Source organism: Alligator mississippiensis, chromosome 11 (assembly GCF_030867095.1).
Source record: "Alligator mississippiensis isolate rAllMis1 chromosome 11, rAllMis1, whole genome shotgun sequence".
Taxonomy (NCBI): Eukaryota; Metazoa; Chordata; order Crocodylia; family Alligatoridae; genus Alligator; species Alligator mississippiensis.
Window position 1 is genome coordinate 17,232,056 of NC_081834.1, and position 27,845 is coordinate 17,259,900.

The 27,845-nt window shown below is 43.7% G+C and overlaps 1 protein-coding gene across 3 annotated transcripts in view; it reads right to left on the bottom strand.

The window, feature by feature from the left end:
• Positions 1–1,901: 1,901 nt before the first annotated feature.
• The window catches only part of ADAMTSL3 (ADAMTS like 3), a 368,636-nt gene continuing 342,692 nt past the window's right edge, over positions 1,902–27,845 (bottom strand). For 2 of the 3 annotated variants that reach the window (XM_019477525.2, XM_059714625.1), the window contains 8 exons: positions 25,578–25,751; positions 19,686–19,805; positions 18,659–18,871; positions 15,845–16,028; positions 10,780–10,984; positions 7,364–7,473; positions 4,379–4,593; positions 1,902–3,858 (listed from right to left, as the gene is read on the bottom strand). In XM_019477525.2, the coding sequence (XP_019333070.2) occupies positions 3,749–3,858; positions 4,379–4,593; positions 7,364–7,473; positions 10,780–10,984; positions 15,845–16,028; positions 18,659–18,871; positions 19,686–19,805; positions 25,578–25,751 (1,331 nt within the window). In that variant the 3' untranslated portion in view covers positions 1,902–3,748. Of the gene's footprint in view, positions 3,859–4,378; positions 4,594–7,363; positions 7,474–10,779; positions 10,985–15,844; positions 16,029–18,658; positions 18,872–19,685; positions 19,806–25,577; positions 25,752–27,845 lie in introns of those variants that run through there. The other variant, XM_019477526.2, reaches the window with a different exon arrangement.

Consider the following 27,845-nt stretch of genomic DNA (forward strand, 5'->3'; position numbering starts at 1 on the left):
GTTTGGCACAATGTTCATTGCTTTCATCTCTCCCTCACAAATGTCTTTGAAATGGAGATAAGGATGCCTATATGGTCATCTTCCCATAAAGAGCTCTCCATACAAGAGATCCTTGGGTATATGGCCAATGTCCATTTTCCGCATAACCAAGGCAAAGTCAATGCTGACTGAGAAGAGCATGGATGCTCAGTATGTTGGCACCTTTCAAGACCTCAGCATGGGCAACTTTACCTGACCTGACCTTTTTCAGTATTAACGTGTAGGACTACTACTACTCTGACACATTATTTCCTTAGCAGTCATTTAATTCCTATCTCATACAAATATTATGACATTTTCTTGTTCAGCATTCTTACTTTTAAGTTCTCCTTTCTCATAGCCATTACAAGTGGAATGGATGCTTTCAAGAAGCCGAGTGTTTCATGCTGTGTGCTGCAACTCACCCAATAATTACAAAACCATATGGCTATTTCCCTGGATCTGGCCAATCTCTGCTTAGTGCAATTTCTGAAGAATTGGGCTAGGGACAGACATAACACATAAACTGGTTTAAGTGATCAGAAACGGGTTTAAACCTGTAACAGAACAGATGTTTAATGCACATAAACCAGTTTGAAAATGGCTGAAACTGGTTTGGGATAAACCTGGCTGCATGTAGTATCAGACTTGACTGATTTGGGTCAAACCAATCTATGCAATGTCTGTCCCACCAAACACCCCCAGCATCCCAGCATGCTCTCTGGGCTGGGCAGTGCTCTCTGCTCCCCAGCAGAGCTGGGCCCTCCCCTCTCCTTCCTGACCAGAGCTCTGGCAGAGACTTGCAGACACAGCAGCATCTGCCTGTCTTCTCCCTGCTAAGCAGGAATTATTCCCCCCTCCCCTCTGCCTTACGTAGACACCTCAACTTTAGCTAGCAGATCACATGCTGGCTACAGTTCACGCTGTGGGAGATGACAGGCAGACAGGCTTTTTGGAGCTAATCAGCAGGTAGCTTAATGTCCTTCCTTGGAAATGCTGTTTAAAAAGAGCTCCATTAGTTAATGGAGAGAGGCTTTGCTTTCTTAAAGTGTTGATAAACACTGAGTTACAGGTGATAAACATTCCCTGCTGGGCTGCTTGGGGTTGGGGGGAGGGAATAATCAGAGTGTCCTGCCAGGGCCTGGCCATGCCCCACTCAGCTCAGCCCTGTAGAAGTCAAGGGAGGGCTGCTCTAGCACCCCCAGCTTCAAGCCTAAGCCGCTGCAGGCATATGCCTGCATTTCTGTGATGTCTGATCAGTTACAAAACTGATTTAGCCTAGCCAGATTAGACTAACCTGCAAAGATTGAATCAATTCAGGCTCAGGCTTTTTGAATGTCTGTTCCCTAGTCCTGGAGAGAAAAAGTGACTGCACTGTACCTTGACACATATTCCTGGTTCTGGAACTGGTTCAGTCTTCATTGCAACTTACAGAACTTTCAGGATAGCTCTAATGGTGACATCCATTAACAATGGTTGCACAAGAAACATTTCCATCAGTTGGGGATCAGCAGAGGCCAGCAGTACTCTGGCTATATCTCCTTTCACCATCAGACATGCCTAAAATACTGGTACTCCCTAGACAAGAAGTGAAAGTATGTGAGGGAGCTTATAGTAGAGAAATGATTACACTGGGTCTTGGGAGACAGAGAAGCCTCCTACTCACTACTTAAAGTAGTTTTAAGCATGATTTGCATCTCTACAACAGTCCAAGGCAGACTTTAGTTTACCTGAGGATCTGGTCCATAACCTGTCCAAATGAGAAAAAAACGTAATTTTTAAGGAACCAAGAATGTGGAACTAATACAATGATAACATAACATTAGTGATGGCAGCATAGGTATTGTGGAAATTACATTAATAACCTTTGTATAAAAATGCAGTTCAATAACCAAAGTAGAGTTTATTTCAGAAATATCAAAACTAGGTTTATGAAAGATAAATGTCAGGCATCTTTGGTAACTACAGTAGCATTAAAATAAGCTCCAGAGGAATGTCATACTAGCTGCAATAACAAACATTTACAGCATTGGTTTCCATATAGCATGCATACTTAGCCAAAGACAAAATCAAAGCAATGAAGTAGTGCTATGTGTTAACATTAAAAAATTTAAATACAAAGAAAAAAACCATGAATAAGAAATTTTGGTAATAAGAAAAATATATGTCCCAAAATCTTTATTAAACACTGTACAAGACAAAATATTGCACTTTTAAAATCAGACAATAAATATATACAAAAGTATTTTACAAGTGTTTTGCTCTTTTAATTTAAAAACTGTTTAAACAATCAAGACCCATTATTGATTTTAAAAAGGTAATGATCAGGAATATCCTCTCTTTGCAGTCAGCCTAGGACACAACTGTCCACATGAAACACTTCCTATACAGTAGTGCTAATCTAATTTTCAGTGATGCAAACTCATGGTGTAGGGATACTGTTGGTAACACCATTCTTACAGCATGCCTACTGATTAACCTATTAACACAGGGTCAAATTCAGCTATGTATTGAGGCCTCCAACTTGTGCAATAGTGTGGAAGCTACAACAGAAAACAGAATCACCATCAGTAGCCCTATACAGACTTCTCCAGGGTAAAAACCAACTAATATTTAGCTCCCTTGGGTCCACAATTTGCTATACAGAAAAAAAATCACATAAGGATGTCATGATCATAAATTCCTTGCTCATATAATACTAGAACGTTTAAGGGTCAAGAGGAAAGTCAACTTGACTGAAAACCACTTAAAATGGATTTCTTACACATGTCTATTTTCATAATTAACAACCCTTTCCTCCTACTTTTTTTCCATGGCTGTAAAAATATGAAATATTTATTCAGCCGATAGAGCTTGACAAGCACCTTTGACCAGTTTTTGGTTTTAGTTCCCCATTTGACTGTGTGCAAGAGATCAGTCTTCCGAATGTTTCATTCACAGCTCTGACAAGGAAGCCTTGTTTCTAATTTAAAATCAGTAGAGAAGACTAATCTTGCCACTACTTTGATCATATTTCAGTGACTGGAGTAGAAGAATAGGAATAAAAGAAAAATGACACCTCATTTATTCAAACACAGATGCATGGCTGGTTGAAAACTAACAGCTTCTACAGTGCTTTTTACTGCATGCACGTAAATACATAAATGAGAAATGAAATGCATTGCTGTGGATTCATCTGACAGCTAATCTCAATAAAGTTTATCCTGTGAGACTGACCCTTAGCTCAAACAGTTATGAAAATGCAGTCACTGCCAAATTCTTTATAGCTACAAGCCATAGCTCCTATAAATTTAAGTATCATGTTATATTTGATAAAATAAGAGAAACAAAAATGGATCAACAGATGCTGCATTCCAAAATTCTTTTAAGGATTTTTGACTTGGCTTTCTAATAACTCCAGTGAAGTAAGCATTACCTGGAGCTTTTGAGATAATATTTTTTTCCTGATTAAATTATGCTTGGATAGCCTGTAAAGTTCTATAGATCATGTGCCAAAATATTTTCTTCTTAATCCAGACATTAATTTTTTTAATACACTAAAAACTCAATTGCAGAAAAATATCCTGTCTGGTGTACCGTTCTACAATGCTGTTTCTTATCAACCTCATGTATCCATTTAACTGTTATGTCTACTACTATTATATACAAGTATACATTTCTTATGGTCTAGATATAATGAACCTCTCGTTTCATCTCTTCACTGCAGCATCATGAACTTTCCATAGAAGATTTACACTTCTTGACATGACTGACAACATCTTTGTTTGTAGATGTCTATCAAGCATAACTTTAGATGCTTTACAAATGTACAGTAGTGAGTTGTATCCTTGCATTCGCCTTCTGAAAAATATATTTAAACATTAAAAGGCTTTATAATGAAGAAAGGATAAATAGTAAAAACCAATCATCATAAATTTCAAATAAATGCAGGCTTGATGGTAATCAGGTTACATTATGATTTCATTTCTGACAACAGGGGATTCACTACATGTTCTGGTCACCAATTGTTTTGAGACTGGTCATCTCATCATATCCACCCCTCTATTGTACACTTTAATTCTGTATCTCAGTTTGGTAAAATCAACAGCATGTTCTGGAAACTCAGGAATGAATAGGGAAGGTGCAGAAGTCAAACCTGTAACATGCCTGATTTTAAACAGGCATGTTTAATTCTTCAAAATGTAACTGACTTGGATTTGGAAACAAGTGCGCCACCAATGATAAAACCTTTGTGGGAGAGAACAGCTTTACCTTTGATGTGCAATCAAATGCTTGTAAAACAGTTTGCATACAGTTCACCTTCTAAATAAAACCACTACAACCTATTAATATGCTCAGATATAAATAAATGTTTACATACTGCCACAGGAAGTGACATTGCAATGTTGCCAGGTCACTGGCTTCTTTCTCCACCCACAGTATTGATCAGGCACAGGTTTATTATTCTTTCTGTGTATACAGGCTACTTGTCGTGACTGGAATCCACTGCCACAGTCTACACTGCAGGGTCTCCAGGGACCTGCCCACCAGTACACATCACATGTCTCTGAGGAGCAGTTTCTTCTGGCAGCTGATCTGTAGAGATAAACAAATCGTAGTGAAAGATTTATGTTTGTGCTAGATGCCTTTTTCCTACAGTTATTAATTATACATCAGTCATCACAAAATAAAAAGAAATGAGTCCCTGTTTGTTTAAACTACTGCACCTTCACCCTGGGATAGAGAAAGTAGTTTGATGCTTATGGAAAGTCTGGATGGAAAGTATTAATAAAATTATTACTTAGCAAAACAAATCCATTTTAATTTAATTAACCATTTACCATAATGGATACTACAAATGTTTTACACAGAACGGGCACATGCAGTATGTGGCGCTGCAAACTCTGAACAGTCCAGTATCCAGGGGTCAAAAAACCCCCAGAAAAAAACCCCAGTGCAACACATGCTCAGCCAGCATGTGCTGCTGAAAAGTGGAGCTGGGCTGCCTGGAGCTGTGCTGCGGCTGCCGGTCAGGCTCCATGCGATGGAATCACCATGGCTGCAGCCTCGGGAGTCTCCCAGGACGCTAGGTAAGGCTGCTGGGGCCAGCCCAGTACTGGCCCCAGCTTCCCCTACCCCATCCAGGGCAACTTGCCATGTGCCAAGGTGCACATGGCACAGGCATTCTCCAGGGACAAGTAGCGGCAGCGCAAGATGCACCGCCGCTACTTGAACCTGGGGAACCAAACATCCACATCTGGATGCGCCCAACCAGTCTCTTCAGAACAGCATCCTCTGCTGATACCAAGACTTCTCCAGAAGACTTTTTAACTTCTGATGTGAAATTCTGAGCTATTTCAGTAAAGTGGAGATATTATCATGTATTTCAGTGAAGTGAAAATTTCACACAAGGTTCTGCAAAAATGCCTTAAAATGGTCTAATTATATTAAAAATAATACGTGCACACTGTACATGTTCCTTTAATACTTTCATCCTTTATTCACCTACTTTCCCACTCACTGAGCACATCTAACCATTGCCCTATGGTGTCATGCTTTAGTACTTCCCTTTGAAAGTACTAAAGCATGGCGCAGTAGGGGCAGTTACTGTACCATGTGCATGGTACACAGTTAGATTTCGCCACTATGTCACCATAGCAGTATACTATACTGGGGAACCACACAGCTACGGCAATGTAGCTGCTGATCACGTGTAGATCCATATGATCACTGTCACCGTAGCACGCTGTACAGTGATGTAGCGCATAAGTGACGTGTAGCGGAGGCACAGGGGGCATGTGCCCCGCCCTGAGATTGGCCCTTGCCAGCCGGAGGCTGGGGGCACCGAGAGAAGTGCCAGCCGGTGCCCCTACTGAGATTGGCATCGGCCAGTGAGTGGGGGCACTGAGAGAAGCATCGGTGGCACTTCCAGTTTTGCTGCTGGTGCTTCTGGGGTCGGTGATTGGCTGGGGGGATCCCCACCCCGGTCGGCGATTGGCCGCTGGGCCCCCCTCCCAGCTGATGATCAGCTGCTTGTGCCCCCCTTCTGCCCCCCAGACTCAGGAGGTACCAGTCGCCCATGACGTCGTGCATAGCTACATTGCGGTAGGGCAACGTGTAGATGCACCCACTGAATCCCACCTCAAACAAATATACTTTCTCCCACAAGTCATCATTAATTGTTCCTTCACCTTGGCAAATTGTTCCTGTTAGTTTTTTAAATTATGTACACTCTAGTTAGATCCCAATTCAGCAATACACTGGAGCATGTGCCAAAATAAATCTCAAATAACCCAACAGAAATATGCTGATTATAATCTTGTTGAGTTGTCAAATCTGTAATTTTCCTTTAACACAAAACTATTTAGAGGTTTAAAACAAATCAGCCAAGTGCCTAGAAATAACATGCATCTCAAGAACAGAATCACATCTTTCTGTTTATTCAACTTTTCATTTCTTGCCTTGGCTGTCTGAGAAAGTACAGCGTCAGCAGCACACACTTAAGAGGCACATGTGTTTGTTTTCCAAGAGAATAACACATACTGCAAAACACGATGCCCAAGAAAACTCTAATTTTACAAAGTTTAGTCTGTAGCAATCTAAAATCAAAAGAATCATCAGCAGTGGCACAGTTTAATAATGAAAGACCTCTAAAAAAAAAAGTCTACTTCTGATTTGCAATGTTATTACATTTTTTTAACTCAGCCCAAATAAGGAGAAGGACATTAAAACAGTGGAAACCTCTGTTACATATAATATGCATGTCGCATAACTCTAGAAAAATCCCCATTTTTTCTTGATCTGCAGTTTAGTAATTATCTAGTTTTAAGCCCAAGATAAATGCTACTATCCACCTCAGGAATCTGCAACCTTTGAGGAGTGGCGGTCCAAAATAATGCAGCTTGGTATGAGGTAGGCTGGCATTTCCAAACTGGCTATCACTCACGTTTCTTCCCTGCCCCTGACACTGTTGTTTCCTCCTGCTGCTATGTGTGGGACTCGCCACAGAATCTCTCCAGCACTGAAATGCCACCAATATCCGGGCTTTGCAGGCCGACTGAAATCAAGTGCGAGGCTGGATCTGCCAGAGGCCGGTCACCCTGGTCTACATGATTCCATTTAGGAATTAAGGGTGTGTGTAGACGAAACGGGGGCCCTAAATCAAAGTGGTGGGTTTTTAAAAACACTGCTTCAATTTAGGGCCCTTTAAACTCCTGTGTCGTGCACACACCCGAACTTACCTGCCTCTCAGGTGGCAGGGAGGGGAGCTGTCGGTGGGTGGAGCAGTCCCTGGGTTGGGGGTGGGGGGCAGGGGGGAGGCTGGTGCTTCCCTGCGTGGATTTTTGTACTGTTTGAAACTACATACCTCCTCCTTTCATTACAATAGGAATCTGGAACCAAAGATCCATTGCGATGCTGACATACGAAATGACGGGGCTGTAGCCCTACTGCACGGTGTACGCAGTGACCAGAACACTAAAATAAAGTTAAACAATTGTATCAGTATCAGTGAATCAACATTACTATATCACCATCCTGACTGACATTCAGACTATTCACCTGGGCATCAACTTGGTCTAGGTCCTGACATCCAGGAGGTAATGAAGTCTTGCAGATTCTTGCTGCATCCATACAGCTAAACCTCTCGCCAGGCTCTCACCATTTCATGTCTCTGTTAATGAAACCTCTTTTGGCTTGATCAATGCAATCCTTCCCATCAATACCCCTCCAGAATGAGGCTGCAAAGATCATTTTCCTGGGCTGTCTCTAAGCATCACTCCTCACTATGCATTGCTCTTGTGTTTTCCCCTTCTTTACAGCATTAAACACAAGCAGCCTCTGCTCACTTTCAATGTCCTTCACAGGTTATTATTTTACATTCAATACAGAAATCTTGAATCCTTTCCATGATCAGGCCATGATACCAGCCTCCCTCATCTATTTGTCTGGTTTTCAAATACATACCTTCATGCTTTCTTTCAGGTTGCCCTTCATGCTTGAGAGGTCCTTGCCATAAACATCTGAAAAGCTGCTTCCCTCTATTCCTTCAAAACCCTTCTTAAAAATCTCCTTTACCAAGATGTCTACAAAACTATTGACAAGAGGTTGTGGATGGACTATGGCTATCACAGGAGTAGGCAATGGTTTTTGGCCGGAGTGCCAAAAAACCCACAATGTCTACCTTGTGAGGTGCCGGAGTGCCGGCATGCCACAAAAACAAAACTGGGGCAGAGGGGGTACATGGCAGGATGCACTGCATATTTAATACAGTTAAAAATCATTAATGTTGCTTTTTTTTTTCTTTTTCTTTCTTTTTTTTTTTTTTTTACAGTAAATACCAGGCTTTCTAAAAATTCAAAACCTGATGACAAGAAATAAAACTTCAAGTACTGCCTTTGTACTTGTAAATTTTTTTTTTTTTCTTGTTAAGCATGTTGTGATGAGAGGGGGAAGAGAGGGAGAGAGGAGCAGGGAGCAGCAGGCACCGGGGGAGTCACCGTGGGCAGGCTGGCCTGGCGAGGCCCTTGGGAAGGCTGCAGCTATAGGAAAGCTGGTATCAGGCAGGGAGCAGGGGCTGGCCCAGGGCTCCGCTACTTAGGCCACAGCGGGGGGCCCAGCAGCACTGGAAGTAGCTCAGCCGGCCCGCGCAGCTCTGTGGGGATGGTGTGCAGCCACCCTGCCTATAAAGGGATGCTGCCTGGCTGGGGCAGGACACCAGGCTCAGGGAGCTCCCTGCTTGGTTTCTGTGCATGCCGGGTACATTGTGAGTGGGAGCTGCAGCCACACGCTGTTCCCCAGGCTCTGGGAACAGCCACTGCAGCTGGTGCTCAGGGCCAAGCCAGCCAGGAGCCTGCAGTGCAGCGGCTCTTTGCAGTGCCTGCCCCAGCCCTGGTCCCTTGAGGGGAGGTGTGGGTGGGCAAGACCAGGGCCTGGGCAGGCTGGGGCAGCCATGGTGGCTGTTCCTAGGCTCCAGGGGGCTCCCGTGGCCCGGCCCTTGCACTGGGGATGGCTCTGTCCTGCTTGCACTGTGCCCAGTGTGCAGGGAGGCTGATCTTGGAGAGAGAAGCCCCCGAGCCCAGCGTCCTGCCCCAGCCAGGCAGCATCCCCATGTCCACAGGGTGGCTGGGGGCCATCCCAGAGGAGCTGTACGGGCTGGGCCAGGCCCCACCACAGGTGCCACTGGGCACCCCCGCCTGCCCGCCCACCACAGCTCGAGCCCACAGAGCCCCAGGGCAGCCCCCACTTCCTGCCCAGCCCCTGCCTTCCTAAGGGCCCAACTGGGCTGGCTGCCCACAACACCTCCCCCCATGCTGCCCGACCCTGTCCCAAGCGCCCAGCCCCAGCACTCGGCACCTCAGTGCTGCCCTGGGGGGGACAGGGTGCCTGCCTTCCTGGGCCCAGGGCTCTGCCACCCACTGGAAGCCTCCAGGGCGGTGACCCAGCACAGCGCCTCCCCTGGTCCTAGCCCTGTCCACCCGCAGCTCCCTCCAGGGGCCAGCCGGGCTGGAGGGTACAGCCTGGGAGCAAGGGGCGCGGGCAGTAGAGTGTCCCTGCCTGCGTTTCCCTGGCTCCACACTGGTGCCTGGCACAGCACTGGGACTTGTGGCTGCACGGGAGAGCCCAGAGCAGCAACTTAAAAAAAAAAAAGTAAACAATTTTTTGCATGCCTCCCGGCATGCCAGGAAAAATGTCTCCACGTGCCAGGTGTGCTGGAGGCTGCCGACCCCTGGGCTATCATATTGATCAACAGTCTCATTGTTTCCTTGAGCTTCCCCAGTTTGTTCCCATCTCTTGTCTTATACGTGGATGGTAAGCTCTTTGGGGTAGTAACTTGGGCTAAGTACAGACAAGCAAGGAGCCTGAGGTGGAATCGATCAAAACTTTGCAAATGTCTCTAAGCTGAGAAGACTAGATCAGGAATTCACAGAGCACACGTTCTGCCATGAGTGGGGCGGGAAACAGGAATGTCTGCACTGGCCCAAGCCAGGAGGCTGGGGGTGCTTACATGCACCTCCCATTATGCTAGACAGGCACAAAGGCAGTCAAGCCCAGCCAATCAGTAGCGCACGCCTGACTGGCTACTGGGCAAATGCCCCCAACCGCCTGCTGTCAGCTGCAGGGAGGGGGGAGCCAGCAGGGGATCTCTCCCCAGCCCTGCCCCCCAATCCCCTCCCCACAGCTGCCCGGGGGAGGGGGGGGGGGGAGTGGTACCTGTCACTAAAGTGTATGTACATACCTGACTTTGGGGGATTTCACAGTTACTACTAGTGCTGCATATAGATATGCAACATTTGTTCTCGTAAGACTGAAATAAAAGCAATGTCCTAGCATGAAAAAAGAAATACAAAATAATGGACTAAATGATAAAACTAAATATAGCTAATGCCAGAGTTTCAAAGCTTGGTTTATGTTTTCTCCTCAGGACTCACTTATTATCAGATAAAACCTACAACTATCTTGCCCAGTACACCACCAAACTGTATTTCCTTTAATAGATGAAGTAAACCAAACAGTGACAGTAATTACACCATTTAGGGCTTTTCCAGTGTGCCTGTGTTCAGTGTCTAGCACAACTGAATACTGCTACTGATTGTGGCCTCCACTGCAAAATGAAGAACTCATATTACAATATGAAGAAACACCTACAAAATCTGCATGTAATAGGTGAACTACTTAGTATGGAGGCTAAAATGTAAATTTACAGATTGTGATATATAATAGCACAGCTGTGTTTTGATAATACAATGAGTTACCAATCAAAAGTTTCAGCCAGTAGATTACCTGTCCCTGTGACTGAATTATCCATTCCGTACATGAATGGACTATACATGGTTTCCTTCCCAGAGGACGATCTTTCTGTACACAAGCATCTGGTGGCAGCATCAGTATAGTGCCGTTAGCTTTTGCTTGACGACAAGTTACTTGCCGTTGATAAAATCCATTGCCACATGAAGCAGAGCACTCAGACCATGAGCTAGTCACCCACCTAGAAAAAGTCAAATAAACACATGGACAATAAATAAGAAAACAATGCAAACCCAAGGGAATCTTGCTGCAAACTCTTTACAAATAAAAATTGAAGGAGCTAATTATTTCAGCTGTGGGTTTTAGGAAGGTGCCTAAATCTTTTTAGTATGAGAAAAATATGAGTCAGTAATTTGAGTTCCTAAGCACCATTTCTTCTGAGCCAGGTTTTCCAGGGATGATTTTTAAAATACATCATTTTAACAAATAAGCGCTAGCTCAGGCTGAAGTTAAAAACTATTTGGATGCAGAAATTCCTGAGTGAAGTTATCCAAGATGTCAGACTAAATCATTATTATGGGCTTTTTCTGGCTTTAACAACTAGGAGTCTATGATAATCTGACTGCAATGAAAGCAGATCCACTCTTCCACATCTCACATTGTAAACTGACGTGTAGCAATCCAAATACATTTAATGTAAACAGGTGCCACAATTCACTTACATTTCCTTTGTAAATGTTGGTGGGGACCCTGCCCCACAGATTTGGTCCCCAAGTGACTGATGGAGAGTCCCCTGGATTTAGTTTCCAAATCTTCTATTGCTGACAACCCAATAACCTTTCTATGTACAGGAAAGCAACACACTTCCACCCACGATAACAGCAATATTGCCTCCAGCCAAAGGGATTGTGGCAGCAGTTCTATCCAGCGGTATACCCTCATCTACTGACTCTGCCTCCCTTCTGTCATTGCCCACCATTATATACTGCTACCAATAATCCAAAGATTTGCTTGGGTACACACATGCTCTAACATTGCTTATGTGACTCTGGGCATGCATCTCCTGGCGCTTTACCCACCATGACCCAATTACTCATTTTATCATGTAAACATCTTAACAAAACTTACTTTATTCACTACAGTTTAGTTTCAACAGGAGCTATAACCTGTATATAACAGTAAAGAGCTTGTTATATAAAAGACTGAACCAAACACTTTGTATTGACCATGAATATACTCAGTGGGAACAAGAGTCACACAACTTATTCTGCTTAATATTTTTCTAAATCTAGCCTTGAACTAGAGAGTAGAATATTTCTTGTAATATAATTGTGATAATGCGAGCGCTATCCTATTCTCTTCTACAATGAATGAGATTTTGTGATCATGTAATTTATCCACTTTGGATTGATTATTCCTTTAAAAATCAGGTATCTGTTCTTTCCCCCCATCTTTTAGTCTTTATATTATTTGGTTCAACATTTTTACCAAATACAGTGAAACTCCAATTTGGCAAGCACTTATTGGATGTGCAAAACACATACATTAGCCATTGAATGTGCTTAGGTAGGTGCATACTAGCATGCTTTGCTGAACAGAGATGTACTAAACATATGCTTAAATGCTTTTTATGAAATCAGGCCTAGAGAGTGGAAGATTCAATACATTCTACTTCCCTTCACAGGTTAGCAACTATACTGGAGACAATGGGAAGGAGTAAGAGTTTGTTCCCATCAGTAATGGCTTATGCAAGACCCATTCCAGAACATTCACGGTATCTTTTTGGTATAAAGACACAGGGGTTTTTTCAAGAAAGATTTTATTAGGGAAACATAATCTTAAACATTTTCATTACTGTCTAACACACTGATTTAAAGATAGCAAAACCTAAATATGGCAGACATGGAAACAAACCTTTCAAATCATATGAACAAATGCATAATTCTAAGTATATTTATGCATTGAAAAATTCTAATAATTCTGTGCAAAACAATTATAGGGCCATTATAACAATAAGTAGAGCACTTTGGTGAGTGTTTACAGTCAGTAAGAACTAAGGTCTCGGTATATTTTATCATCTGAATTAACTGTTTGGGTTGGCTGTAATGGCTCTGGGTCCAGTTGCATTCAGTTTGTGAAGGTGCGTGCCAGAGTTTATTAATTGTTTGGAGGTGCACTGGTGCCCCAGGTATTCTCATTACTTCCTTCTTCCTTTCATCTGCTTCAATTGGCCTGATTTTAGAGGAGAACCTGAAATCGAGTCCAGGCTTTTCAAACTCCTTCAGACTATTATTTCTATTTTAGTATTTTTCCATTGGCAGCAAATCCACTTGTTACAGGCTGGCCTGCATTCAGACTCACAATTTAGAGTGATCTGTTTTTTGGCTGCTAATAATGAAATATAAACAAATTTCTTCTGATATTTATCTGTTGCTATGTGTTTTTCAGTTAAGAATACAGACTTTAGGACTACTGGCAATTGCTCTGCCATAATGTCAGTTAAGGATTTAGCACTTCCCTCTAAAATTTTCCAGTGACAGACAATTCCAAAATATGTGCCTGAGTTTTTCCTCCCTTATGGTTTTACACTGCTGACAACAGGAGATACCCTTCCCCTGTAAAACATGCAAAATACTTATTTTTAGAGTGGTGGTGAGTGTTCTTGCTGAAGGCCTGGACCAGTACCTTAATGGGTTGGAAGGGCCTTTGCAAGCTGTGGTAAAATTGAAGATGAGTTTTTAGATTTTACAGCCGAAGCTTGTGGTATCTGTGTACATGGTACAGAGATATTTTTATCCTAAGAATAATCCCTAAAGGAACTGTAGATGATTCAGCCAGAAGGCAGTGGTGTGTGGGCCAGGAACAGAACCACAACACCTTTTGAAAGGCTGAGATACTATGGTGGGGAACACTGCAGAAAGATGAGATGGCCAGAACATGCTGCCTTCTCTGGTACCACAGCTGCTGCTGAATACACCCTAACTTTGTTCTGCAGGGCTAGGGACATTTCATTCAAAAAGCTGGAGCCTGAATTGATTCAATCTTTGCAAGTTAGTCTAACCTGCCTAGATTGGACCAATTTACAAGTGAATAGACATTCAGTGTTAACTCTAGAAAAGCAGGCACATGCCTGCAGTGGCTCAGGCCAGGCTCCAGGGGGAGGGGGGTGCAGAGCAGGTGCTAGAGTAGCCCTTGGCTGCAGAGAAGCTGCGCTGAGGACGGGATGTGGCCAGCCCTGGCAGTAGCCTGGAGTGAACTGGCCAGGGAGGGGTTTAATCCCCTGCTCCCTGTCCCACCAGCATGGACTGAAGGTGGGGTCTGCCCAGCACTCCGCCCTCACTGCTGCAGCGATGGGGACAGGAGCGGGAGGGCAGTCAGAAGCCAGCCAGCATAGCCTCCTTCGGCAAAAGGGACAGGGAGGGGGTTTATTCTTCCCTCCACCCCCTCTGCACCAGGGGGCTGCAGCCAAGGTCTGCCTGACCCGAATGCCACTGCCAATCGCTGCCTATGCAGGGCAAGCAGCAGGATAAGCCACCTCCTACTCCCTTTGCCAGATGCTGGAGGGAGGGGGGAATAATGTCCCTCCCTGCCCCCTTGACTTGACTAAGGGGCCCTGCCAGCTGGCCTCTGGCTGCACTCCCACCCCTGCCACTGGAACAGCAAGGGGGCAGCATCCCCAGTCATGGTGTTTGGGGAGCATGAGCCTCTTCCTGGCAGGAGGGTGGAGGGGACACACCATGATGTGGGTCGGAGCAGGAGTGGGGGTCAGAGCTGCTGCCGACTGCATGGGGTGAGCAGTGGCACTGGGGCTCAAAGGGGTGACCACAGTCCTCCAAGTCCCCCCCAGCACCACCGCTGCTGCTTGTCCCATGCACTCTGTGGCAGCTCTGACTGCCCTGCAGTGTGGACCCCTGCTAGGAAGAAGCTCATGCTCTGGGAAACCATAAAAGGGTTGCAGCCCCCATTACAGTCGCTCCCTGCTCACTGCTCCAGCAGCAGGGGTGGGGAGATGGCCAGAGGCTGGCCAGCAGGGTCCCTTAGACGAGGGGGCAGAGAGGGGGGTTATTTCCCACTCTCTCTGGCATCTGGTGGAGTGGGAAGGAGGGGGCTTATCCCGCCACTTGCCCCACGTAGGGAGTGATCGGTGGCCGTGTTCAGGGCTAGCAGACCCCAGCTGCGGTTCACCAGAGGCAGAGGGGGCAGAGGGGGGAAATAACACCCCCTCTCTGCTCCCTCTGCCTCAGGGGCCATGGCAGTTGGCATCTGGCTGTGCCCATACTCCCATTGCTGCAGCAGCGAGGGGGGAGTGCCAGCAAGTGGACCCCAGCTCAGGTCCATGCCAGTGGGGCAGGGAGTGGGGAATTAAACCTCTTCCCTGCCAGTTCACTCCAGGCTACTGCCGAGGCTGGCCATGCCCCTGCTGCTGGAACGGTGAGCGGAGAAATGCCTGACAGATCTGTGCTGATGGGATAGGGGACAGAGGGGGAAATAAACCTCTTCCCTACTCCCTTCCGGAGCTAGTGTCTGGCCAGGCCCCCGCCCCTTCCTGTCCCTGCTTGGGCTGGGGAGCAGAGGGGCAGGGCCATGCCTGCTCCACTGGAGCAGAGCACCCAGCCCAGAGTGCATGTTGGGATGCTGGGGAACTCTGTTTTAACTTAAACCAGGACAGGGTCTGGGACAGACATTGCATAAACTAGTTTGAACTCAGTCAGTTAAGTCTAATACTACATTCAACCAAATTTATCTCAAACCAGTTTTGGCCATTTTGAAACTGGTTTATGTGCACTGAATGTATGTTCTGTTACAGGTTTAAACCAGTTTCTGATCACTAAGACCGATTTATGTGTAACTTCTGCTCCTAACCCCTGAGTGCAAAGACCCCACAAGACTGGATATGTCAACATGGATAGCCTAATTCAGTCTCCTAAGAAGCAAGGTACTAGAGTTTCTCTATAACAATTCTTTTTGCTGTAGGACTTGGGACTAGACAAAAAGTGTATTGCAAAATTATGGTGTAACAAATGGAAACAAGTTCAGGGTTTTATGAGGATATTTTAAGAGAATATTAAGACACTTGGAAATATGGTAGGGAAAGGTTTACCTGGCAGGGCAGTCATACATGTTGCAGGACTGATAACTAACCACTGGCTTTTGACGATCATCACACAATGATTCATTCACTTTTTGTTCATCTGAATTCACACACTGCAGCTTTCTGAAGTGGGCCCCTGAATTCCCACAGCTAGCTGAGCAAGGGCTCCACTCGGCATATTCCCATTTATAGCCTGTTAATAGGAGAAGAAAATGCAAATAGGATTTAGTGGGAGAGGCTATTACAGACAGTAACTGTAACAAATGTATATGCACCATGTCAGTTTACATGTAAACCAGATAGTGTGGGAAAAACAATCTTATAAAGTAATAAAAGATCATAAGCAGCAGCAGAATTTGGTTTTGCTGAGTTTCTCTCCAATATGTAGGACCAAATTCTGCCCTCAGATGTATACATATAACTCCTCAAAGAGTCAATGAGATCAATGTGTGCAGAGAGGGGTAGAATTTTACTCACTGTAGAAACTGATGATCAACTTAAGTGCTTTAATAACATTCCTTATACAATAAGCATCAAAAAAGGAAACGATAAATTATGCTTTCCATGTTTCCTGTTGTTCTATAAGAGCTGATTCTGCAGAAAGCTCATCACTACACCAGATATTTCACATAATTGTAAGACTTAAGAGAATCCTGCCTGTACTAAAACTACAGAAAAGGCATTTTATCTATAAATAATTTGTCACTAAGGCATCTGGCAAGATGAAAAAGGACTATTTTTAAAAGAAATCTCTTTATTAAGACTGATCATCTCCAACAATTACTGCCTTTATATTTGGTCCCAATTCCAAATGATTTCCCTGCCCTCCTTTTTGACACTCAGTAAAAGATGAAGTACTATGCAATGTTGACAGATTTTAATGTGATCACAGAAAGAGTCATATTTTTCTGTAATAACCAAGAATAATTGATAGCTACCAGCTGTGTCCACAGTCTCACTCTTATGGCACATAATGAATTATTTAACTTATTGTTTTTCAGTGTTTCCTTATTATTTCTGGGTTTCTTAGAATAATACAAAAGGGCCTTTTTCAAGGCAGAAATGGTTAAATTTACTGACTGCAACTGCAAGGGAGAGACTTCATTGTTTGTTTAACTAGGATGACACTGCACAGCAGTTGCCTCCATATATCTGCTGTGCACTTCTATCCACTTCTTTAAAGAAGGCCTTCTGTAAAAGCAGCTAAGAAATGTAGATACCCAGGTCCCATTGAAAGTCTGAGAGTTAAGCACCTAACTCCCTTCAGTAGTTTTTACATTCTCACCCAGTAAGTCCTCATCAGGAGAATGCTAAGGGCTAGGGACAGACATTACACATAAACCGGTTTAAGTGATCAGAAACTGGTTTAAACCTGTAACAAAACAGATGTTCAGTGACATAAACCCTTTCAAAAATGGCTGAAACCGCTCTGAGATAAACACAATAATCTCAGTATTATTATATAATTGAATTCTATGGCACTTTAAGAACTTATGTCACAGTAAAGTGTTTGCAGATGGGGGTTACTTTTCTGCTGGAGAATATGTAAAGTAGCTCTCTAATAAATACATAAATGTGTTAAGCTCCAATCCTACACTAGGTAGCCTACTGAAGCAAACACGGCTCTGTGCAGGTATATTAAAATACAGGATCAGGGCCTTGTTGGTCACCATTAAAAATTAAGATTCATTTGGATGCCTGAACAACATTAACATAGGATTTGAGTGTTCCCTTGATACAACCTATAGGAAATACAGAGTAATGTATTGCAAATATCAAGGAAAATCATATGTATTTGACTGGTTTAAAAAAGTTTGGGAATTTTTAGTAATGGAAAAATGCCCCATCAAGAAAGTGTTCTATAGGGGAGAAGGCATACAGATGCTCACTTGGAAATCAGGTAGATATTCTTGGAATTTGCTAAGAAAGAATCTTTTCCTGCCTCCATATCTGAACATTTGATAAATGTTTTTGAATACTGAACTACAAGTTCTATGCGCTAACACTTAGGAATGAATTTGCAATGAATCTGAGATTTGGGAGTAGAGATGAGTGAAGAATAGTGGGATTTGTTTTGTGCAGCATTCTGGGGAAGAGTTGGGGGTGAATTATTACATAAAGATGAAAAAATACAAAAGCTTAACATCAAGAGAGGCATTAGGAAGATGTCAGGGACTGAGTAGAGGAGAAAGGAACACAAGACTTCTGTGGACATTGATATTGGTTGACTGGTATCTGTCTTTATGTATATTTTGGGGGATGCATCTTTCTTGGATCTGTTAATTTTTAACTTGGATTCATTAATAAATAAAGTTTAAAATCAGTCTTGTAAATCATAAATTATGATGTCATTATAATGCATCTTTTAAATAGTTTTACCTTTCATAAATTACAATTATTGTAACTCATTTTCATATACTTCTTAAATGATTTAACATTCATTAGTTATTCATTTTAATTTCTAAAGACAGTTTTGAGTTGGAGAGTACCATCCTCATAACAAAACATACAGACTTCCACTTCAGGAAGTCATATGATTGGTCTTACTTAGTACCTGTGTAACACAGCAAGTCAGTGAACTCTCCTAGCTTCTTGACTACCGATAGCAAAATAAATACATTAAATGAGTATTCATATAATACAGAAAACCTATTGTCTTCAAATAGTGTATTTGCATGCATAAAGTCAGGCATGTGTGTTAGTGTTTATAGAACTGGGCACTGATTATTTTATGTGTGTGAAAATAAGCAACAAAGCTGTAAAGTTCTTAAAACATTAAATATTATAACAATTCAAGAATTTGTCATAGAATTTTCAACAAACCTTCCTTCTTGACATTTACCCAAACAGACAATGGTTTTACACTAGATGAAGTCCAACATCTGTATTGTCCAGCAAATTGACCAGAGACAGTGTTCACCTCTAGGATACGACCCCCAACCAGAGTTCTATATTCCAAATGCTTTGCTTCCTCAATTGGATGATCTCTGAAGACCCACCGAATCAGATTTCTGTGATTAGGATGCACTGGACAACCTGAAAATCAATGACATTTTAGTATCTTTCCAACCTTAGTGGATATACTTTTTCTATTTGTGCACAGTTGTGTGGAAGTTTCTACCAACGCAGATAAGAAATGGACATATATTACAGTAATTCACAGACTTGGAAGTACAACCAAAACTGGTCTAGAGTACCTCAAAGGGAGTATCTATTATATAAGCTAAAATGCAGGGTCTTCTGCATATTTGTCACAATTCTTTACAGTTTTCTGTCACTAAGTGAATCTATATTATATTCTTTATGAACCAAAGACGAAATTCTAGCCCAAATGTAATCAATTATAAAATTTTCATTGCATTCAATGGAGCCATAATTTCACCCCAAGCCTTTATGCTGCGCAAATGTAGTGGGTTTTTTAAGGGAGTGCATGCGCCAATACAAGTTGCTATGCATCTCATTATAGAAACCACTATATATAGAAAATAATGTTACTAGTTTAGATGGAGAAATTAAAAAACTGGCCTAAGAAGCTAAGGCAATCCCTAATCATTTTCAAGCAGAGCTGAAAGAGAAACTTCTCTACCTCAGCTCAGTGGCATTTCATTTGGATGAACTTTGCAGTCACAAAAACTGCTTTGAAAAATTCTTAACTAAAAATTCAGAATCCATCTCTTTCTCTCTGGCTGCCTCCCTCTAAAACATCTGGGCCTGCAGAATGGGCCAAGGATAGCAAACATGTTGTAGGAAACCAGTGTGACACCCTTGACCTTGTCCCTTCCTTTTTAATAAAACTGCTACTAGCAAAACCTTTCATTCTAAAAACAAGAAATAAACCCAGGCAACATACCAATCCTTAACAGGTCACCATGTATCACACTTATGTTGGTACCAATTCCAGATGCCATTATGACACGCTTCCTTCTGCTCCCTTTGGCTGACACAGTGTTAATCTTTGGGAATCCTTGTTCTGAAAAAAGCAATCCATAAAATCTCTTCTTATCAGGAATTATACACACTGGCAGTTTTAATAAAATTGTTCCATATTTTATTAATGAAATGGAAGAACTGAAGGGTTTTGGAACTCTTTAGGATCATCTTCTGCACTAAAATTCTCCATCCAGCAAATGATAATTTAGAACTGAGAACTGGGAAATCTATGCCATTCTTTTGGAGGTCTTAAGGAGTATTTGTAATGTGCCCTCACTTAAAAATGTATCTTTTAGCAAAACAGAGCTTTTATATTTGCCAATTAAGAAAAAACATAAAAGATCTTTGACCTTGTTTACAGTTTCTCATGACAATGTCATCTATTATTACTTTATCGGACATCCATCTAAATCAATTTTTAAGAAAAATTCTCACTGGAGTCAGTTTAACTCCTTGGTTCCTTCAGATAGAAATATGACAAATTGCTAAAATAATAAAAAGAAAATCTCTTCAAAATCTGCTCTGTATAGTAGAGGATGCATAATGTAGTCATGTCTGTCACTATAGTAACTTCTCCTTTTTTATATGCCAGAATAACTGCCAAAAACATGGGCAATCTGTCAGTAACACAGAGTTCTTTGCCACTTTGTCAACATTTATTTTTTAATGACTGTGCATATGACCTGGTCCTGCCTCCTTCTGTGGTTTAAAAAATATTAAAACTTTCTCAGGCTTGTGCTCATTAATTTAACCCTTCTGCAATTTTTGGATGTGGAATGACTATAAAGTACTTTCTATTGTGTTTGCATGAATGGTGGATTGCAAAACTGCTTCAGGCCAGGCTGTGACTAAACCATCCTGACACAAGGGGTAGAAACAGATGCTGCTAAGCTGAAGCAGAACAGCTGTGGTAGGATGTGTCCCCCCACAGATCAGCTTTATTGGGTGACACCCTTCACCCACTGTCCTGCATCGGGTCCCTGACTGATGTCCGGCAATGGAGGATGTATTCTCCTTGCGCAGGGATTCCCCACACTGACTTGTGAAGGCACAGGGCAGCGTGGAGTCACAGAGCGGTGCAGGAACCAGGGAAACCCTGGCACCTTGTGCCTCCAATCTGGGACCCACACTGACCTGTGCATCTGTGGGAAACATGGGCTAGCACAGGTCATGGCAAGGAGGTAAGGCAGGGGGGAAGTTCTTGGCACGCTGTGCCTCCATGCTGGGACCTGCACTGACCCAGAGGCATGGAGTGCCAGGAATTCCCTGGTTTCCATGCCATTCCACATCTGGACCCACACTAAACTGTGCTTCATGTGGAAGCATGGTTCAGCAGAGGTCCTGGAGTGTCAGGGACTCCACTTCTCCTGCACTGCCCCCCTGTACTGACTTGCACCTCCATGTGAGGCATGGGTCAGTGCAGGTCCCAGAGTGGAGGGTTCCACTAAGTAGGGAACCCTGACTTTACCCACTTACCAAGACACACCCTGCACCTCTCTGTAAGCAAGGAAAGCCAGGCAGGTGCTCCAGGGGCTTGAGGGTCCTGATCCTGGGATGCGCAGGACTGGGTCCCTCAAGTCCCTGGGGCACCTGCCCAGGGTGGCTGGAAGTAAAGGCAGCTTTGAGCTGCTTGCACTTTCCCACCAGAGTCAATAGATATTGGACACCAAGTAGCACACTGTACAGGTACTCCTCACTTAACGACCGAGTTCCGTTCCTGCGACTCGGTCGTTAAGCGAATTGGTCGGTAAGCGAGGAGCCGCTCTGAGCAGCAAAGTGCCCGGGCCGCGAGCACGGGAGCTGTCCGCCCCGCCATGCTGAACACAATACAGGTGTACTGTACTCCTCACTTAACAACCTACCTGCTCGGAGTAACGACTGCTCGGAGAGCTGGTCGTAAGTCCGCGCAGTTGTTAAACAGGTAGGTCGTTAAGTGAGGAGTACCTGTATTACTATCTTTTGTCGCAGCCACTGATGTTGCAAGATAAAGGGCAGAGATGTCTATTTGCTCACCATATGTACCACCATAAACATTGTTATGGCATTACAAATGCAATACAGGCAATGTCTGTTTCTACCTAAAGACAACAAGGGAATAATAGCTGCATCTTCAGTCCTTGCCTCAATGTTGTGCTGCCACTTGACATACCAGAATGGACCAGGAGCAGGGCTGGGGCAATTTAAATGCCTGAGGTGGCCAGTCCTTAAGTTCCAACTGTAGCAAATCTCCTCCTGAATCCAGTGGAGGTTTTACTCATGGGCAGATCTAGGATTTTGAAAAGGGGGTGCAGATGGTATAGTGTATCACTACATAACACAACACTTGTTTTCCCATTAAAAAGAAACTAGAAGCTTTACTAATGTGCTGGGGGGCTAGGACTACATTATTCAGTTTAAGATCCAAGCAAAAGTAAATATAATAGGGAGGAGGGTTGTGGGGAATGGAGTGGTGGGTGGGAAGGAAGGGGCTGATTGCCAGAGTGGGGCAGGCACCTGGTGCCAGGGGAATACAGCTGTTAACCCCAACCTGGCAGCAGACAGAATTGCACCCCACACCTCAGAATATGGGTCACCTAGATATTCCACCACGGCCTCAAAATACCCCTCCCTGCCCTTTATGCATTGCCCCTGCCACCTTGAATGGCCCCTGGTTCTATTCTTTCCCCTGTTATCCCACATATTCCCCATGCTCAGCCCCATCCATTGTGCCCCAAGCCTGATCAGACCCCACACTGCCTCTCACTACCCACTGAATCCTACCTTGCCTCCTCCTGCCCCCATGAACCCGCTGCACCTTCCACATACTTGTTGCCATCACATCCCAGCCCTCCAACAACTCACCATTCCCCTCCAACCCCACTGAGCCCTTTCTTGCCCCCTCTGGTCACTCAAAAAGTACCTCACACCCTCTGGACCCTACCCCCCACCCAAGCCCTCTCATATCCCATATTATCCCCACAGCCCCAACCACACTCTTCAGCTTGAACCTCATCTACCCCTCACCCCCATGATGCCCCAGGCCCTCCTCATCCACACCCTTCTTTCCCTCAGCCCCCTATCCTCCCCAAATCCCCTTGGTACCTGTAACCCTCCATCCAGCCCATGGGAGAGCCTTCTCCTTAGAAACCCTCTCAAACAGTTCCCCCTGTTCCTTATAGCCTCAGACCACAGGGCATGTGGGGGCAGGACTGTAATGGCTCTCCCTCTCCTCCACTGTCTTCCCCTCCCCCTGGCATGCCCAGAGCTGGCTTCCACAGCACTCCACCCTTAACAAACAGAAACAGTTGGGGTCAGGAGAAGACTCACTTAAGCTGCCTGGAGTAGCCTTATGCAGGGAGATCAATTCCTCTGGACCCACTCATTGTCAGTTTTATACCACCCTTGTTGCACTGCTAGTTCAGCCTCCCAGGCTAGGGACAGATATTCAAAATGCCTGAGCCTGAATTGATTCAATCTTTGCAGGTTCGTCTAACTTGACTAGGCTAAACTGGTTTGTAATTGAACAGACCTTCTCTTTGGACTAAGGAAATTCAGGTGCATGCCTGCAGTGGCTTAGGCTAGAAGCTGGGGGGCACTAGAGCAGCCCTCCCTTCCCTCGCTAAGCTGAGGGGGGCATGGCCAGGCCCTTGCACAATGCTTTGATTAGGGAGTTCTGCCTGCATGGTCCCAGGCTTTTCCCCACTGGCTGCTCAAGGGGTGGGAGTGTTGCCAGACTCTAGTCCCCTGCTAGGACTCTGAGACAAGCGGCGAGGTGGGGTGTAGTACATGCATCTGCTGATGATATGGAGCTTTTCAATCTCCCTCCCTGCTTCTTTATACTGTCTGCAACAAACTGACAGACAAGCAAGCCACCACGGGGCTGATAACAGTGTTTAATCACCCCATCAACAAAACAATAGCCTTTCTCCATCTCTCTCTCCACTCTTAAACAGCTTACCAGCTGACCTGTTGATTAGCTCCAAAAAGCCCTAAGCAGTCACTGTCCTGTCTACCTGTTCCAGTGAAACTGGAGAGACACACACACATATACACCTTTTGGCATTAGCTAGCATACCACGTGCCTAGGGTCCATGAGGCTGGGGTCTGTGCTGTGGGAGATGGGAGGGCAAGGGATTCCTGCTTGAGCCGTGAGCAAGGGGGTGTAGGGCAGGGGGAAGTCAGGCAGACCCTGCTGTGCCTGCAGTCTCTGCTGGAGCTCCAGCCAGGGAGCAGAGGGGAGGGGTCAGCTCTGCTGTGGAGCAGAGAGCCCCACCCAGCCCAGAGAGCATGCTGGGGGAGTCTGGTTTGTCTTAAACCAGTAAGGGGTCTGGGACAGACATTGCATAAACCGGTTTGAACAAAGTCAATTAAGTCTGATACTACATTTAACAAGGTTTATCTGAAACCAGTTTCAGCCATTTTCAAACTGGTTTATGTGCACTGAACATCAGTTCTGTTACAAGTTTAAACCAGTTTCTGATCACTTAAACTGGCTTATGTATAATGTCTGTCCCTAGCCCCACAGCTTCCATCATCTGCTGCAATAAATAACCCAGGAAAGGGTTACTACAATAATTTACTTCTTTGCCACATCTTTTCAACTCCCTCCTGCTTCTGAGCACTGCACCAACACACAGCTTGGCCTGCCTTCAACATTATCCCTCCCCTCCCTGTTTTTGTTTGCTGTTTTACACTTTGAGTGGAACACAAATCAAATGAGAGCAAATGCACTACCAACCCCTCTTCCCTGATCTGTCCCTGCTTTTGTTGCTAGTTACGTATGAACTGAAGGATTTGGTTCCTACTGCTTATTTCACATTCATTTAAGTCAATGTCAGAGACTGAAGACTAGAAATTAAGTTTGGGCTCTTACTAGCTCTTTTGTGTGTCACAGCTCCATAGTCAAAACCACCCTGCTTAAAAACATCTGGAATCTTCTCTAACAAGGAAGATACAGATTGCATGCACATCCTCCTGCCACTGCTTACAACAGGCTCCACAATTTCATCCTTGCACAGAGACTCCCAATCCATCTTTGGAATGTCTTACTATACCAACAGGTCTCACCCTCTGTAAGTCCATAAGTCACCTGATTTCTGGGTACTTAAGAATAAGGACTTAGTAAGAATACTTTAAGAAATCAGCATCCCTGGCTAACACACAACATTAGAAGAGGTAACCTTTACCACTGGAAGATTCAGCCACTTGGAACATTTTTGTGGGGGGGAAGGGGAAAAGCAAGCTTGCAAGTTTTACATTACTAGTTTATTTGCAGCAGAGTTGTTTAATCAGGGTTTGGTTTGGTTTTGTTTTTAAAGAGTTTTCTATTTCCTGTTCCTTTATTTTACTAGGGTAATTAGCACTATTCAGCATTAGTAGTCAATAGTCTGCTATTTTTACTCCATACTACTATGTCTGTAAGATTAGATAGCGCAGCTTATATTACAGTATGTTTTTCTGTAAGGTTTCCTAGGTGACTAGCAACTCGCCTTAGTACTCAGGTGTACCCATTATGCATTTTGTAATCGGGTGCTGGAAGTCCATTCCAGATGCTAGCAGACCTATTTCTCCTCCTTGAAGACTAAAGACTAATGCCCAGAGGAAAACAGGCACAGCACCAGGAGAAAGGAGTCACAAACCAAGCTCTCTGTACCTAACGTCTATGAATGGATTATATGGAATAAAAAATATCACTTCATAGGCTCAGGACCACTCAGAAAATTCCAAGCCTACACTAATTAAAGGGTTAAATATTTCCCCAGACATATCCCAAACTAGTCTAAGGACAAGTTTGCCGGTGCTTATGAATGATGAACTATGATTTTTCACTTACCAGTTAAGTGAAGAACAGATGTTCCTACTGCTTTTCCAAGCACATTAGTTGCTGTGCAAGTGTATGTGCCTGCATCTTCATATGACACGTTCCTCAGAAATAAGGACCCATTCAAAAGCAAGAAAGAACTGTTCCCTGTCATCTTAAGCCAATTTATGTTTGGTCGGGGAACACCTTAAAATGCAAATAATAAACACACACATCACTTTTAATGAATCCTAGATTTTCTACTTCATACTGCTGCCTACCACCATAGTTAGTGTCTTGAACTGCAATGTCATTTCTCAAATGGTGGGAACTGAAAAAATACTTCACTAAACCAAGCACATTTTTGCATCTGCCACAAAACAGAAAACCCCTCAGTTGTGTAGCTGTTATTTATAATACTTGGTTCTATTATTGCTTCAGCACACTACACATACAAAAGTTAAGCTCCATGTGGGAAGCTACCAGGATGCTTTTACAGATGACTGTCAATCATAAAAAAGCAATACATTGCAATATTAGGGCCTGATTCATAACCTTATGTTGACATAAGTCATCCCACTGGAGGACATGGGACCTAAGTAAGTACTACTTCTGCAAAAGTTTGCAGAGCCATAGATTTATTTTGCACAGTGGCTTTCAGTTAGCACAGCACAGGACGAAGTAATGATGTTAAAATTCTAATTAAAATAAAAAAGAGGGAAAAAGAACACAACTGTGTATGTCTGGGGGAGGGAAGGATATTTTTACAAATGACTTTAGAAGATAGATGGGATAAATGTCTAGTAAGAATACCAGAAGGCTGTTTCAGATGACAGGCACTGAAGCAATAGTTTGTACCAGCAGCACAATAAGAGATAGAAGGTAACAATGTGATGCAGTTTTCACCACTAAAACTCGTACATTTTGTGCTGTGGAAGGCTAACCATATTCTGGTAGCTTTTATTTAAATGTTCTGTCATCTCTCCGATAGTATATTGAAATTGGGAAAATTGAAAGGGTCAGTGCTAGCACCAATACTTTTCAATGTATATACCTAAGATTTCCTGCATACATCTAAGCAATATGTGTACACTGACGATGTTGCCATAGTAGCCCAAGGAACAGACATGACACAACTGGAAAAGACACTGAGTACTGATACAGAACTCATCGCTGTCTCCACAAGTGATGCTTAAAGTTGAGCATCAATAAATTAGAATCATCACAATTTCACCTGGACAACTGTCTACCCAAGAGCACATTGAATATAAGAGTAGGCAACCACATCCTTGCTCATGAGCATACCCCAACCTATATTAGATTGTTCCCTCACCTATAAACATCACATCCAGAAGCTCAGCAGTAAAGTCTCTGCACAGTTAGCTGTCTTAAGATGTTTAGCCAGCATGACATGGGGGGCCAACTTCAGAGTGCTCAGAACCACTGCACTTGCAATGGTATATGCCCCAGCAGAATATTGTGATCCTATATGGTCCAGAAGTTGTTACACTGAAAAGCTCAATACTATACTTAACAGTACACTGAGATTCATAACAGGTTATGCAACTTACACAAACAGAGAAGTCCTCCCTGTAGTCTTCGGCATTAGGCCAAGTGATATAAGAAGACAGCCCCTAACATCATTACTGGCAACAGAGGCAAGAGACAATGAAAATTACCTGCTCCATCAACCATTAATTGAAGGCCTGAACAGATGAAGGCTTAAGTGGCTTAAAAATAGTAAACCATTTGTACATGAAGTCCACAAGCTTCTGGAAGAGGTTGAAGATGTTGAACAAAACTATGGGCAGCAACAGAGTGGGCCAACCACTGGGAAAGGTGCACAACACCAAATAAGTCCCTTACTGTACACAACCTTGACAGGGAAGCATGGGTCAAGCTAAACAAACCGAGATCTGGATATGGATGCTTCAAAACAACACTGTACATGATGAACATCATGGACAGCTCCCTGTGTGAATGCGGTGCCCAACAAACAGCACAGCACTTAATTGAAAGTTGCAATTTCTACAAATGCCTAGATGGGGTAAGTGGAATCTGCATATTGAGCTACCATACCAAACAGTGGCTCATAGATTTGGAAGTCGATATTTGATGCCATACAAAAGAGAAAAGAGAGAGCTCTTTCCTATTATAAATCCTTAACCTCTAAGAATTGCACAAAATTCAGAATTGGCTGGTATTTGATATCCCAAATGTCAAGCTCTGACTTGTTCAAACAAACAGTGCTACCAGTGTTGAATGCTTTCTAACATTGCTCTTTTCCCACAACATCTGTCT